Raw genomic sequence first — 15,154 nt, 5'->3', positions numbered from 1 at the left:
TATGAGCGAATGTTGGTCTACTAGTGGGTCACCATTCCAGAAAATATCATTTTTGGGAATTTCCTTATAGTGGAGTAGTAGTCGAATAAGTGACCTACACACGTATATAAGGCAAATTATTGAAAAAATCGAATTTTCTCAGTTCGGCCGGCCTAGCGGAAAATTGTGAGTATGAGCGAATGTTGGTCTACTAGTGGGTCACCATTCCTGAAAATATCATTTTTGGGAATTTCCTTATAGTGGAGTAGTAGTCGAATAAGTGACCTAAACCCGTATATAAGGCAAATTATTGAAAATATCGAATTTTCTCAGTTCGGCCGGCCTAGCGGAAAATTGTGAGTATGAGCGAATGTTGGTCTACTAGTGGGTCACCATTCCTGAAAATATCATTTTTGGGAATTTCCTTATAGTGGAGTAGTAGTCGAATAAGTGACCTACACACGTATATAAGGCAAATTATTGAAAAAATCGAATTTTCTCAGTTCGGCCGGCCTAGCGGAAAATTGTGAGTATGAGCGAATGTTGGTCTACTAGTGGGTCACCATTCCTGAAAATATCATTTTTGGGAATTTCCTTATAGTGGAGTAGTATTTGAATAAGTGACCTACACACGTATATAAGGCAAATTATTGAAAAAATCGAATTTTCTCAGTTCGGCCGGCCTAGCGGAAAATCGTGAGTATGAGCGAATGTTGGTCTACTAGTGGGACACCATTCCTGAAAATATCATTTTTGGGAATTTCCTTATAGTGGAGTAGTAGTCAAATAAGTGACCCACACTTGTATATAAGGCAAATTATTGAAAAAATCGAATTTCCTCAGTTCGGCCGGCCTAGCGGAAAATTGTGAGTATGAGCGAATGTTGGTCTACTAGTGGGACACCATTCCTGAAAATATCATTTTTGGGAATTTCCTTATAGTGGAGTAGTAGTCAAATAAGTGACCCACACACGTATATAAGGCAAATTATTGAAAAAATCGAATTTTCCCAGTTCGGCCGGCCTAGCGGAAAATTGTGAGTATGAGCGAATGTTGGTCTACTAGTGGGTCACCATTCCTGAAAATATCATTTTTGGGAATTCCCTTATAGTGAAGTAGTAGTCGAATAAGTTACCTACACACGTATATAAGGCAAATTTTTGAAAAAATCGAATTTTCTCAGTTCGGCCGGCCTAGCGGAAAATTGTGAGTATGAGCGAATGTTGGTCTACTAGTGGGTCACCATTCCTGAAAATATCATTTTAGGGAATTTCCTTATAGTGAAGTAGTAGTCGAATAAGTGATCTACCCACGTATATAAGGCAAATTATTGAAAAAATCGAATTTTCCCAGTTCGGCCGGCCTAGCGGAAAATTGTGAGTATGAGCGAATGTTGGTCTACTGGTGGGTCACCATTCCTGAAAATATCATTTTTGGGAATTTCCTTATAGTGGAGTAGTAGTCGAATAAGTGACCTACACACGTATATAAGGCAAATTATTGAAAAAATCGAATTTTCCCAGTTCGGCCGGCCTAGCGGAAAATTGTGAGTATGAGCGAATGTTGGTCTACTAGTGGGACACCATTCCTGAAAATATCATTTTTGGGAATTTCCTTATAGTGGAGTAGTAGTCAAATAAATGACCCACACACGTATATAAGGCAAATTATTGAAAAAATCGAATTTCCCCAGTTCGGCCGGCCTAGCGGAAAATTGTGAGTATGAGCGAATGTTGGTCTACTAGTGGGTCACCATTCCTGAAAATATCATTTTTGGGAATTTCCTTATAGTGGAGTAGTAGTCAAATAAGTGACCCACACACGTATATAAGGCAAATTATTGAAAAAATCGAATTTTCCCAGTTCGGCCGGCCTAGCGGGAAATTGTGAGTATGAGCGAATGTTGGTCTACTAGTGGATCACCATTCCTGAAAATATCATTTTTGGGACTTTTCTTATAGTGGAGTAGTAGTCAAATAAGTAACCCACACACGTATATAAGGCAAATTATTGAAAAAATCGAATTTTCCCAGTTCGGCCGGCCTAGCGGAAAATTGTGAGTATGAGCGAATGTTGGTCTACTAGTGGGTCACCATTCCTGAAAATATCATTTTTGGGAATTTCCTTATAGTGGAGTAGTAGTCAATTAAGTGACCCACACACGTATATAAGGCAAATTATTAAAAAAATCGAATTTTCTCAGTTCGGCCGGCCTAGCGGGAAATGGGACACCATTCCTGAAAATATCATTTTTGGGAATTTCCTTATAGTGGAGTAGTAGTCGAATATGTGACCTACACACGTATATAAGGCAAATTATTGAAAAAATCGAATTTTCTCAGTTCGGCCGGCCTAGCGGGAAATTATGAGTATGAGCGAATGTTGGTCTACTAGTGGGTCACCATTCCTGAAAATATCATTTTTGGGACTTTTATTATAGTGGAGTAGTAGTCAAATAAGTGACCCACACACGTATATAAGGCAAATTATTGAAAAAATCGAATTTTCCCAGTTCGGCCGGCCTAGCGGATGAGGAAATTCCCAAAAATGATATTTTCAGGAATGGTGTCCCAATAGTAGACCAACATTCGCTCATACTCACAATTTTCCGCTAGGCCGGCCGAACTGGGAAAATTCGATTTTTTCAATAATTTGCCTTATATACGTGTGTAGGTCACTTATTCGACTACTACTCCACTATAAGGAAATTCCCAAAAATGATATTTTCAGGAATGGTGACCCACTAGTAGACCAACATTCGCTCATACTCACAATTTTCCACTAGGCCGGCCGAATTGGGAAAATTCGAGGTTTCTCTTAATTTTGTAATACACAATATATGCTGCATTGTATTTTCCAGTTGCTGCTGCTTCAGACAATATCATAAAACAGACGTAAAATTGAAGTATTTTGTGTTCTTCATGACTTTATTATATTTTTATGGTTTTTCATACGTTTTTTTCGACGGAAAAAAAGAGAGCTTGCATACAAGTTTTCTGACTTGTATGCAAGTCTTTGCGCAATTTGTCCTTGTGCATTTAACCGCGATCATTGTGCTTGGGCCTTGAATCTTCGCCTCGTGGATACTACATACTAGCATTGGGCGATACGACGGAGAGTATCGATACTTCAGTATCGATACCCGAAGAACCAAAAGTATCGAGATACTCAAAATATCGGTCAAAAAGTATCGATACCAAAAGTATCGATACTATAGCTGAGATCATTTTTTGAATTTTTGATAAATACATTTACTCAGGGTGGCCACTTTACCGGAAAAACGGGAAAAGCGGGAAAAAGCCGGGAATTTTAAATCACCGGGAAAAATACGGGAAAACCGGGAAATTAGGCTTCACGCCAGGAAAATCATCCTCCTTCATGTCTGCCGCTTTATTTGTACAACAGTTTCTGAGGAAATGTCAACATGAGACCCTGTTTTTTTATGTTTACCTAACTGGCATGATTCTGCCGGATAGGGGAAAGCTGGTTGTTAGTTTCAGCTAAAGTCGACAGCGGCTTCGCAGCAAGATCTGCGTCAAATAAAATCAGGCTTGATCAGGTGGATAAATTTACTGTTCCGTAACATATATTGTCAGATTTTAAAGAAGTCAAAAAGTTATCAGCGTCGCGGGAGGCGTATTGAAACTTCTTGTGAATAGTGTTCGACATCGCATCGGGGAGAATCCGGTCAAAAGTCAAATAGGACCGGAAACTTCGAGTCTCGATTTTATTTCGAACCGGACCGGAACGGAGCTACCTGGTTTGTACTTCCCGATTTTTGGTATGATTTTAACCACAAGCAGCAAAAAGCAGCAAAAAAAATTTTTTCATTCTGTGTTGGACCTTTTGACTACTTGATTTTGTTGGGGAAAGACGCCACCTTGAAGTGCTATTTGTTAAAAATTTCTCAGATTTTTTCTATATCAAAAACAAACAGTAGCTAAATTATTTTTTTTTTTAAATTGTTTATTCAGAGTGTCAGTTGAATTTATTTTACGGACCATGACAAAATTTCTTATACATTACATTGACCCCAGCTCGAAAATTTTAAAGTCCCAGGATCGAAGTTTTTCGAAAAAAAAATTGTTTTGAAATAACAGATCTCAACGTTTCATGCATTTTGCAAAATGCATCTAGACAGTTTTATGTGCATTTTTTTCATTGGTCACTCTGAGGCTCTTCTTCCCAAAGTCCGCTTGAAGTTTTGCCTGAGGACATTTTTCTAGAAGACAAAAACTCTATGCCCCAACTCTTGAATTTATCCCACGCATTTCATTGGCATCCTGATACAGAAGCACTGCAAGCTCGAGAGAAGGTTGACAGAGAAAGATGCAGAAGGAAGCAAAAAAGCGCGAGAAGGCAAAGATTGTCAACGATTTGGAGATAAAGAGGGCGAAAATTGTGCAGCAGATCACCATGAAGGTACTTGCTAAAGTCGACAAACAGCTAAACACGATGAAGGAGGAATGTTTTTCATAGTTTTGTAACACTATTTTTGCAAGGCACAAATAAGCATGTGAAAATTGGTTTTTTTCTCATATGTTTTAAAAATAAAACACCGGGAAATTTCACTAAATATCATCGGGAAAACCGGGAAATTGAAAATTGATATTGAGTGGTTCGCGGATTCAGTGATTCGCGAAAATACAGCAAAACTATTTGCTGAACAGAAAACAGTAAATGAATGGTTGCTGGAATCCAGCAAAAGAATTGATATGTCAAAAAATTTACGTCAAGCTGTCATTAGTAAAACGCGCCAAATCGCTGTGCAGCTGGTACGGGATTATCGCTAAGCTCCTGATAGCGAATATGGGACCATAGCTAAGTCCTTGTTGGGCTAGATGAACTTAAAAGTTGAAATGATAATCATACATCTCTAGTTCAACAGTAATTTGCCTATGATCCGATGGGCGGATGGAATCTGGTGCCTGACGGAAACATGGTTCCCTTGAATTAACTGGTTAACCAGCAAATTGATTTATGCTTTGCTGAATGAACCGCAAATTGTCATAGCTGACAACCAGCAAGTTGTATTTTGTTTTACCGAACATGCAGCAAACGACCTGTCACTTTTATGCAATTGAGCATTACTGAATAATTAGCAAATTTCATTTTGCTGAACAGATTGCTGGAAGCACAGCACACCAAAAATCAGCAAAATTTTGGTGGTTTCCAGCAATGAAAATTTGATGTGCCGACTTTTTGTTTTTAAGTTTAGTAAAGCGGGCAATGTATGTAGTTTCGCGGGAATGCGAAGATGAACGGGAATAGAAGGTGTGACTAGAATTAGAAAAAAATTTCCCTCGTCCAGACGGGACATAAGTCATTATACATAGTGTGCGTAAAGAGACCACTCTCTCAGTTGACAGAAATAAACTTCCACAGGGCAGTGTGTGCAGTTTCATCGCGGCGTGCTGAGATGCGGGAACACAATAGTAGAGGGTGATTCGACATTGCATTGGTCTTAGGAAGAGTTACCCTTACCCAGTAGTTTAATTGGCCAAAACACCTTGCCGGAGACAACGGAGATTGCGGGTTCGTGTCCCGTCTGGACGAGGGAAAATTTTTTCTAATTCTAGTCACACCTTCTATTCCCGTTCATCTTCGCATTCCCGCGAAACTACATACATTGCCCGCTTTACTAAACTTAAAATGTAAGTCAATATCACAAAAAATGAAATTAGTTCGTAAAGCGACTTTTTGTTGTTTTTCTGGTATCTATCCGCATTCTCTAGAGCAGCATGAATCAAATGGCTTCACAAACAAATACATACAGGTAATGCAGAAATTCTGAGCTTTGGCAAACAAATGAATTAAAAAACTTATATCTTCAAGATTTGTATTCACTGGCCCAATGGGATGTGAAGCTCCCGTCTCATTTGTATAAATTATTGACACACTTCCATATTAATTGATGAGGAAGTTGATGACATAAAAAAGTTAGATATGTCAGCGAAAATAAGATAGTGAAGTCTACCGCTGATTTTTTCTAACTAAGAAATATTGCAATTTTTTTTTTCACTTGTACTCTAACTTGTGTCGACGGAAAGCATGAGTTAGTTTCCGCTTGCAAATATTCGATCTGAACAGTATAACCAGAAAACTTATATTTGTTTTTCAAATACAGTCAAATTTCGCTCGTTGGACTATGTTTAGTTGGGCTACGTTTTAGTTGGGCTCCCGCTCGTTGGGTTATAGACCAACTAAATCGAAGCCAAACATCATTTCTGATAACGTTGAATTTCGTTTGAGGGGTTTGTGGATGCATTTTAACGCAGAAAGTAGAATTAATTGAAATAAAAACAAATGAAGCTGAGTATAAATGTAAACAAACAATATTTTAATCAATTGTCAGAGAAACAATATAAGTTTTGTGCCTTAATAATGCAACGTAGAGCTATGCCTATTTTTGAAGTATTTGAGAACACGTTATTATTGAGCACTCCTTTTTGGCTTTAAATGTGTGGCTTAAGTAAAACAAATTTCGAATTTGGCCCTATGCTGCGTTTGGCTCAGATTTTGACAGTTCGTTTGGCTCACAACATTCTCTCTATCTATTTCTCCATCTAAAGCCTGTAGTACACTCTTTGTCTAATGGTCAAATTTTTGACGTTCTGACATAATGGTCAAATTTATTTGACATCATGGTTGTTGTTTGCCCGTGTTTGCCTCATGTTAAAATTGGAGAGTGACAAATAATTATCTTCGACCAAATTTTTATCTGTCGAAAAGTGCCAAATATTTGACGCTTGGTCAAAGAGTGTAATACAGGTTTAAGTTTTGCTAGTGCAAATAGACTTGTGCGATACTTATACTGACAGTGGCAGCTTTTCAGTGGTTCCAGCTCGTATCAACTAGCTGGCATCTCCATCCGATTTGCTTTGCTTTATCGCAGCCAACATCGCAGCGGTTCTACGATGTGTGGGCTCCACTGACGCTGACAGACAGCATAACATAGCGTATCAAAAGTGGCGGTGATCTCGTGTACACATTGAGATGTTAGCCCTTGTAACATGTCAGCTAGCTGGTCCGTATGCATAAAAGAATATCGATACAAATATCGCGGTTTTCAGTATCGATACGGTCGAGTATCGGACGCTTGTGTATCGATCCAAAAAATCGAAATATCGTCTCAAAAGTATCGATATTTCCGATACCGATACAATATCGCCCATTGCTACTACATACCACATGCCTGCATCGTCCCTTGCGTGCAACACTGGCATAACTCAAAACTTTGCATTTTTGCCGGTAAACGATGTCAATGTTTTGTTCCAGCCGTTTCAAAATAAAATGAAAATGGGGTTTAAAGTTACACAATTTACTCAAAGGTTCAATGAGAATAGAAAGTCATAACTTTTGCCTTTGTGGAAATGGGAAACCATTCAAACACGTTTTTCTCGAAACAATGAATTTTGAGTTGTGCTAGTGTTGCCCGAAACCGACGACATATTCTGCGAGCGTGTTAAAATTTCATAAACATAAACGGATCAAATGGGCATTAAATGGTGAGTTGAAAACCTGGAAGGAGCGTCAAACATAGCTTCGGTCCTCACAAGTTCCTATCTCACACCTCCACGAGTCATATGATTACACTAGACTGCCGGTTGAAACATGGATACAACTGGTTGGTGTTGCCTGGGCAATGTTGTCATCCGACAATAGCTAAGTGAGAAGGTGCGATGCGATCATTGCCGCGTAAACCATATTCCGGCGGTAGAGAAAATGCTTCGCCAACCCGAGCGTCTGTTCACCAAGATGGTGCGGCTCAAAACAGCGTCTGATCTCCATGTTAGGAGCGGCTGATCAACGTCCTGGTGGCAGCGTGGGACTCTAAACAGAGCTGACACGATGGTCCCCCGGCAAGACAGGGGGTTGGGGAAGGCCCAAAGAGCCGCCCCGGAAAACAACATGTTACAACCGACGTAAGAGATAATATGGATCGGAACAATCGGCATTGACCTAGGCAACGAAATAAGGACTACGATTGGAAACTTGGGACATGGAACTGCAAATCGCTCTGCTTTCCAGGATGCGACAGGATAATCTATGACGAGCTACATCCACGCAACTTCGAAGTCGTAGCGCTGCAGGAACTTTGTTGGACAGGACAGAAGGTATGGAAAAGCGGGCACCGGGTGGCTACTTTCTAGTAGAGCTGTGGCACCACCAGCGAGCTAGGAACCGGCTTGATAGTACTGGGTAAGATGCGCCAACGCGTGATGGGAAGGCAGCCGATCAACGCAAGGATGTGCAATTTGAGGATAAAGGGCCGGTTCTTCAACTACAGCATCGTCAACGTGCACTGCCCACATGAAGAAAGACCCTACGACGAGAAGGAAGCGTTCTACGCGCAGCTGGAGCAGGTCTACGATAGCTGCCCGCGACGGGACGTGAAAATCGTTCTTGGGGACATGAATTCTAAGCTAGGACGGGAGGCAATGTACAGACCGGTAATCGGACCAGATAGCCTGCATGCCGTGTTTAATGATAACGGTCATCGGTGCGTAAACTTTGTGGCCTCCCGTGGTATGGTAGTCCGAAGTACACTCGCTTTTTACGCGGGGGATACATGTCGCGTAAAAAACCGCGTAAATTCCGGAATCCGCGTAAAAAAACCCGTGTAAAAAACGCGTAAAAAGCGATTTTAGTGTACCTTCTTCCCCCGCAAAGGTATCCACAAATCCACCTGGAGATCACCCGACCAACAGACAGAGAACCAAATCGACCACGTTCTAATCGACGGCAGGTTTTTCTCCGACATCATCAACGTTTGCACCTACCGCAGTGCGAATATAGATTCGGACCACTACCTAGTAGCTGTGTGCATGCGCTCAAAACTATCGACGGTGTATAACACCCGCCGAAGTCGAACGCCGCGACCAAATATTGAGCAACTGCGGGATGCCGAGGCAGCACAGGAATACGCGCAGCAGCTGGAGGCAGTGCTACCCACGGAAGAGCACCTTGGCGCAGCTACCCTTGAAGATGGCTGGAGGAGCATCCGATCCACCATAGGTAGCACTGCTGTAGCGCTACTAGGTACAAGAGCCCCGAATCATATAAATGACTGGTTTGACAGCGAATGCAAACGGTTAGTCGAGGAGAAGAATGCAGCACGGGCGAGAATGCTGCAACACCGTGCGAGAGCGAACGTGGAACGATACCGACAGGCACGGAACAGCCAAAAATCAGTCCTCCTAAGGAAGAAGCGCCAGCAAGAGGACCGAGATCGCGTAGCGATGAAAGAGCTGTACCAAGCTAACGACACTTGGAAGTTCTACGAGAAGCTGAACAGCTCCCGTAAAAGCTTCGTGCCGCAAGCCGTTAAGTTCAGGAGCTTGGACGGCAATCTCCTTACAGACGAGTGTGAGGTGATCGAAAGGTGGAGGCAGCACTTCGACGAGCATCTAAACGGCGATGCAGTAGAGCGCGAGGACGGTATGGCAACTGATGTTGGTGCTCGAGCAGAAGACAACAGAATTCCAGCCCCGATCTTCTGGAGGTGGAGGAGGAGATTGGTCGGCTGAAAAACAATAAAGCTGCTGGAGTGGACCAACTTCCCAGCGAGCTATTGAAATACGGTGGAGAAACACTGGTTAGAGTCGTGCACTGGGTCATTGTCAAGGTTTGGGAGGAAGAACGAGTACCGGAGGAGTGGATGAAGGGTATTGTGTGTCCCATCTACAAAAAGGGCGACAAACTGGAGTGCTGCAATTACCGGGCAATCACTCTGTTGAACGCCGCCTAAAAGGTACTCTCGCAAATACTTTGCCGTCGACTATCACCATTTGCGAAGCAGTTCGTGGGGCATTACCAGGCGGGATTTATGGGTGCCCGCGCCACCACGGATCAGATATTCGCGGTTCGGCAGGTTATGCAGAAATGCCGCGAATATAACGTGTCCACACATTATTTGTTCATCGATTTTAAATCGGCGTACGACACAATCGATCGGGACAAGCTATGGCAAATTATGCACGACTTCGGATTTCCGGACAAACTGACGCGGTTGGTCAAAGCGACGATGGATCGAGTGATGTGTGTAGTTCGAGTTTCAGGGGCGTTCTCGAGCCCCTCCGAAACCCGAAGAGGTTTAAGGCAAGGTGATGGTCTCTCGTGCCTACTGTTTAACATTGCCCTGGAAGGTGTCATTAGAAGAGCGGGGATTAATACGAGTGGCACGATATTCCAAAAGTCGGTTCAACTGTCATCGAAGACGAAGTACATGAAAGGAAGGGGTTCACGAGAAGACAGTGCTAGCCTCCCACCTCGAGTTCAAATTGGTGGTGATGAAATCGAGGTGGTTGATGAGTTCGTGTATCTGGGCTCACTGGTAACTGCCAACAACGATACCAGCAGAGAAATTCAACGGCGCATTATGGTAGGAAATCGTGCATACTTTGGTCTCCGGAGGACGCTCCGATCGAGAAGAATTCGTCGCCGCACCAAGTTAACCATCTACAAGACGCTCATCAGACCGGTAGTCCTTTACGGGCATGAGACATGGACTATACTTGTGGAGGACCAACGCGCCTTTGCGGTCTTCGAGCGGAAGGTGTTGCGTACCTTCTTCGGTGGACTGCAGATGGAAAACGGAGTGTGGAGAAGGCGAATGAACCACGAACTGCAGGAGCTGCTTGGGGAGCCATCTATCGTCCACACCGCTAAGATAGGCAGGTTGCGGTGGGCTGGGCATGTTGTAAGGATGTCAGACGACAGCCCGGTAAAGATGGTTCTTGAAACCAATCCGTCAGGGACGAGACGGAGAGGTGCACAGCGGGCAAGGTGGATCGATCAGGTGGAAGACGACCTGCGGACCCTACGCAGACTGCAGAGCTGGCGAACTGCAGCCATGGACCGAGTGGAATGGAGACGACTCTTACGTACAGCAAAAGCCACACCACGGCTTTGGACTGTTTGGTAAGGTAAGGTAACATGAACGGAATTGAAACTGCTTTTTATATTTGATACAAATTTATTTACACATACTACACACTCTGGACTTTCAATGCACAGCGACTGGCATAATAAAATGTCCGATAAAACACAGTTTAAAACACTTTATTCAGTTTTAAAATAGTATACATTTGCTGTGTAAAAGATTATCTTTCTGCTCAGCAATAGAATAATTCTAAATTCTGCTGAAGTTTAATAATTTAAAAATGGGTAGGTTAAGCATTGTTTAAAACTTTGTACAAATTTAAATATAACTATGCTTTACTAAATCAATAACACGTTTCACACTAAACTCGAAGCACCAAGATTATAGTGTTGCTGTTCGTCGTACGTCGATCCGGTGGTCGTGTTGTTGTGCGCGCCTACGGCACCATCTAGCAAGCCAGTCGTTCCGTTGCCCAAATGGTAAGGTATAAACTGACGTGGCATGGGGATGACCTCCATCGGCGGGGGCTGTTGCAGCATTGGCGAAGAGCTGCCACTGTTTGTGGTGTGTGGTATCACTGGTCCATGAATTTCACTTACTTTGGCACTGATATATCCGGAGTCGTCATTAGAAAGGTTATCCTGGGATTTGCGGAACTGCTGCTGCTGCTGTTGTTGTTGTTGTTGATAATGATGATGATGGTGATGTTGTGGTAGATGCAGCTGTGTTGGATGTTGTGACTGGTTAGACCCACTAAGCTGATAAGGAAATTCAGGCGATGGAGTCCCCGTGCTTCCGCCAGAAATCGCGAAGGAAGCAGATGGTTTAATGTATTTGCGACTGGAGAGTAGTTTTTCCTGCAATGGCATCTGTGGTACGTAGTGCGCCTGGTAGGAGGACAAGTAGTCATTTCCATTAATAAACGGTGGTGACTGGGAAGGATAGTGTAGAGCTGGAGTGGATTGATGAGAAGGATTCAGTCTACTGTGAAAATTGCTCACGGTTGGATATTGGTTTTGATTGGGGTTAAAAATTTCATTGTCATTCAGGTAAGATGGAAGCGGGTTTCGGCTTCTGGCATGAGCCGTAAGGGACATTTGTTCAGCTGGTACGGCTGCATGTGATAGTTGTGAGGTTAGGTCTGGTGGTTTCATAGGAGGTTTTGGTTTGTTTGGCAGTTCATGAAAATAAGCATCTTTTGGTATGAAAAACTGTTGCCGAACAGCAGCCACTGGATGGTTTTCAACCTTTGGAAGTGCCTTTTCGTACATTTCTATAAGACTTTTGGCAGTAACCGGACGTTCGACTAGTGGAGGTGGCCCATCAACGCAGTCCAAATCATCCTCTTCACTAGTATCTGAGTAATTATCATCTTGAACGTACGGAGCTTGACTTTTGGGTGGATCCACTTGTTGGATAGAGCTATTTTGAAGTTTAGAAATAATATATTTCACACGATTCGTTTCTGCACTATCAGCACTATTTCGCTCTTTCTCATCTGTTACTGTCGGATGCACATCTTCAACAACATTTTTATCCTCAGAAGCTTTTTGAAAAAGCTCGTGAACGCTCTTTTGCAGCACTTGACTTCTCCAGTTTGTGCCATTCAGGATTCTACTTTTTAGTTCCTTGAGCTGAGCAAGATTTGCCATATCCGAAAGGTCGCATTGATCATCTGATTCCCACTCTTCTTCTCGATCTTCAAATTTACATCCTTCTGCATTTTCTTTATTCTCCATGTCGCCATCAGCCACTTCGTCGTCATCGCTTTCACTAGAATCATTATTCAATTCATCCATCTGTGATTGTTGTTTCTTTCTACTGTGATTTGGAGCCGATTTGATAGTGGTATTTGATGAACTAGGAATATCTTCAAAACAATTATTTGCATAAAACCCATTAACCATCGGAGCATTCACGCTGTCCACATGCAGTTCTTGTTCTGAGTCCTGGTTGCTCGCCAGCTCCGACATTGCCTCAAAAAAGTGAGTGGATGCCATATGAGTAACCATCGCGTCCGGGTGAATACTCATCAGATGATTGGAATGTCTGTTACCTCCTAGCAATGACGAACTGGGTGACATGGTAGAGTGAGGCGTTGAATCTGGACTTCCAATAGTAACTCCGGTGGCAACCTGGGCGCCACTACTATTTTTACAGGTTCGTTCTTTTCGTGTGGTTATATCTTTGGAAATTTCCGGGGAAACTGGCGCTGCCGGTAGTAATGATTGGGTAATCTTTTCCATTTCCTGTGCGATATCATACCCATGATTCATGGACTCATGTTTTGAAGCTGTTTGTTGATACACCTGAGGATTACTATCGCAATGATGGATGTCCTTTAGTCTATCCAGTGCCAGAATATACCTAAAAACCACAGAATTTTTGATAAGCTAATAGTTGAACTACTCTATGTTAATACTTACTTGTTATCACTATGTTTTTTCTTGTTCATCTTCTCTAACTCGAGAATTTTTTTAGTTTTACTCAGAAGCTCTTCCAGTCGTTCGGTGACTTTAATTTTCTCATTCTTGTGATCGTAACCGGACGAACCTGCAGATGAAGCAATCATTCGCTCATCCTTGGATGAGTTACCACCCCCATAGGCGTTGCTTGGTAGCCGATCCTGGAAGTGCGCTTGATTTTTCTCTTTGTCATTATCCTTGTCCGAGCAGTAATAGCTTTCCCGCCCGGAGTGACTGATTGAGGATGATCGTTTACTACCATTCATTAACCGATGCTCCGCATCAAACTTTTTCAATTGCGTTTTTCGGTTTGGTTCATCTATTTCTGAGTGATTTTTTACATTGGAATTGTTCGAACTTTCAAAGTGGTCCGAATATTCAGGTCGCCTATGATCTGACAGGTTGTCTTGAGCATCTAGATAATCGATGCTACGCGAGAACTGTGGCGTTGAGGATTTTATACGGTCTACAAGGATGTCGTCGCTGCCATCCAACAGCTCTAGACTGCGGCAACGCGTTAAGGTATTAGTGTTGGCTTCGTCTTTTTTGGTTTTGGTATTATGAGGGCCAGTAGAGCGTTCCGCTATACCACGTTTCAGCCATTGTTCCAAGTGCAATCGTTTGTTCTCACATTGTACGCGGCTAGCAATCATAGTCCTGAAATAGAAAAGAAGACTTTGAGTATTAGGTATGAGCAGGCCATAAGTGGAACTTTACTTTGTTAACTCTTCGATTTGATCATCTGTTTTCATTGCTAACGCTGTCATCCTACTATCTAGTTTCTCGGTGGCACGATGAACATACTTTCGGATGCTTTTCCGATTCTGGTTCATACGCTGCTCCAAATGTTTGAAAAATGGAGCACAGTAGCAGGTGTTCCCAACGCCAACCGGTCCTTTTCTTATGTTACCAGCCAAATCGAGAAAGTACTGCTCTCCCTTAGCCAATGGTTCTTTGGGCAGTGTCTCCAGCTTGGGCGAAGGAAAGTTCCGTGGATCCGGAAAATAGTGACATCCGTACGGGGACCAATGCTGTGGGTCAACATCGTACCGGGGATCGTGACCACTACTTCGCCCTCTTGATTTTTCGCGAGATTTCCGGTCCTCCTTGTTGTGCTGTGTTTTTTCCCCATTTTTGACACCGTGATCCTTCCGGTGGGAACTGCTGGAACTACGTTCGCGAGCTTGTCGCGATGAGATCTGAGCCGGCGTGTTGAGTATGTTGATGATTTCGACCAGATTTTTGCGATTGGCGATATCCCTCGGTGTTTCACCCTTCAATTGTCATAGGAACGACAAATAATTGAGATATCATTTTATTACAAAACATTCGTCAAAAGTTGTAACTGTTTTTTAATGTTACTTAATACTTATTCTACCAACTCCTAGTATTTAGATGTTTTAGGTTTACAAGTACCTCCTAACTTTTCTAAACTGGCTAAAAATTCAAGTTATTTCTTATGTGTAATTACGTTTTATAAATTTCCCAGGCTTCGACAGCTTTGGAACCTAGACCTGTGTTCTAGCATGGTTGTTTCTTTTTGGCAACTAGCATTTATCGATTAATGAACGAAATTTGAATTAAAAAATTTCACTTTCACATAAAAATATCTGAGACCCATCTCACATTGTGTACGAGAAAAACAAAATGCCCATTAGCATCCGCATTTTCATAAAGCTCCAGGAGACGAAAAAGAAAGTTCAATAAAATTTGCTCATCGACTCAAGCAATTCAAGAATTAATTCACACAAAGATGTTAGTTCATGTTGCCTTTCGAAAGCTATGGCCCTAATTCCAGTCAGTGTTTAGCGCTAAAGCGTCACAC

The 15,154-nt window shown here is 42.5% G+C and overlaps 2 protein-coding genes across 3 annotated transcripts in view; one reads left to right on the top strand and one right to left on the bottom strand.

The window, feature by feature from the left end:
• LOC129725212 (nuclear inhibitor of protein phosphatase 1) overlaps window positions 1-15,154 on the top strand; it is a 489,093-nt gene that overhangs the window by 127,300 nt on the left and 346,639 nt on the right. The window lies entirely within an intron of this gene.
• LOC129725199 (uncharacterized) overlaps window positions 10,989-15,154 on the bottom strand; it is a 53,578-nt gene continuing 49,412 nt past the window's right edge. For both annotated transcript variants that reach the window (XM_055680729.1, XM_055680730.1), the window contains 3 exons: window positions 14,047-14,603; window positions 13,291-13,986; window positions 10,989-13,231 (listed from right to left, as the gene is read on the bottom strand). In XM_055680729.1, the coding sequence (XP_055536704.1) occupies window positions 11,221-13,231; window positions 13,291-13,986; window positions 14,047-14,603 (3,264 nt within the window). In that variant the 3' untranslated portion in view covers window positions 10,989-11,220. The remainder of the gene's footprint in view (window positions 13,232-13,290; window positions 13,987-14,046; window positions 14,604-15,154) is intronic.

The sequence above is a fragment of the Wyeomyia smithii genome, chromosome 2 (genome assembly GCF_029784165.1).
Source record: "Wyeomyia smithii strain HCP4-BCI-WySm-NY-G18 chromosome 2, ASM2978416v1, whole genome shotgun sequence".
Taxonomy (NCBI): domain Eukaryota; kingdom Metazoa; phylum Arthropoda; class Insecta; order Diptera; family Culicidae; genus Wyeomyia; species Wyeomyia smithii.
Note: the sequence above shows the minus strand (reverse complement) of the source record. Positions and strands in the feature narration are given on the sequence as shown.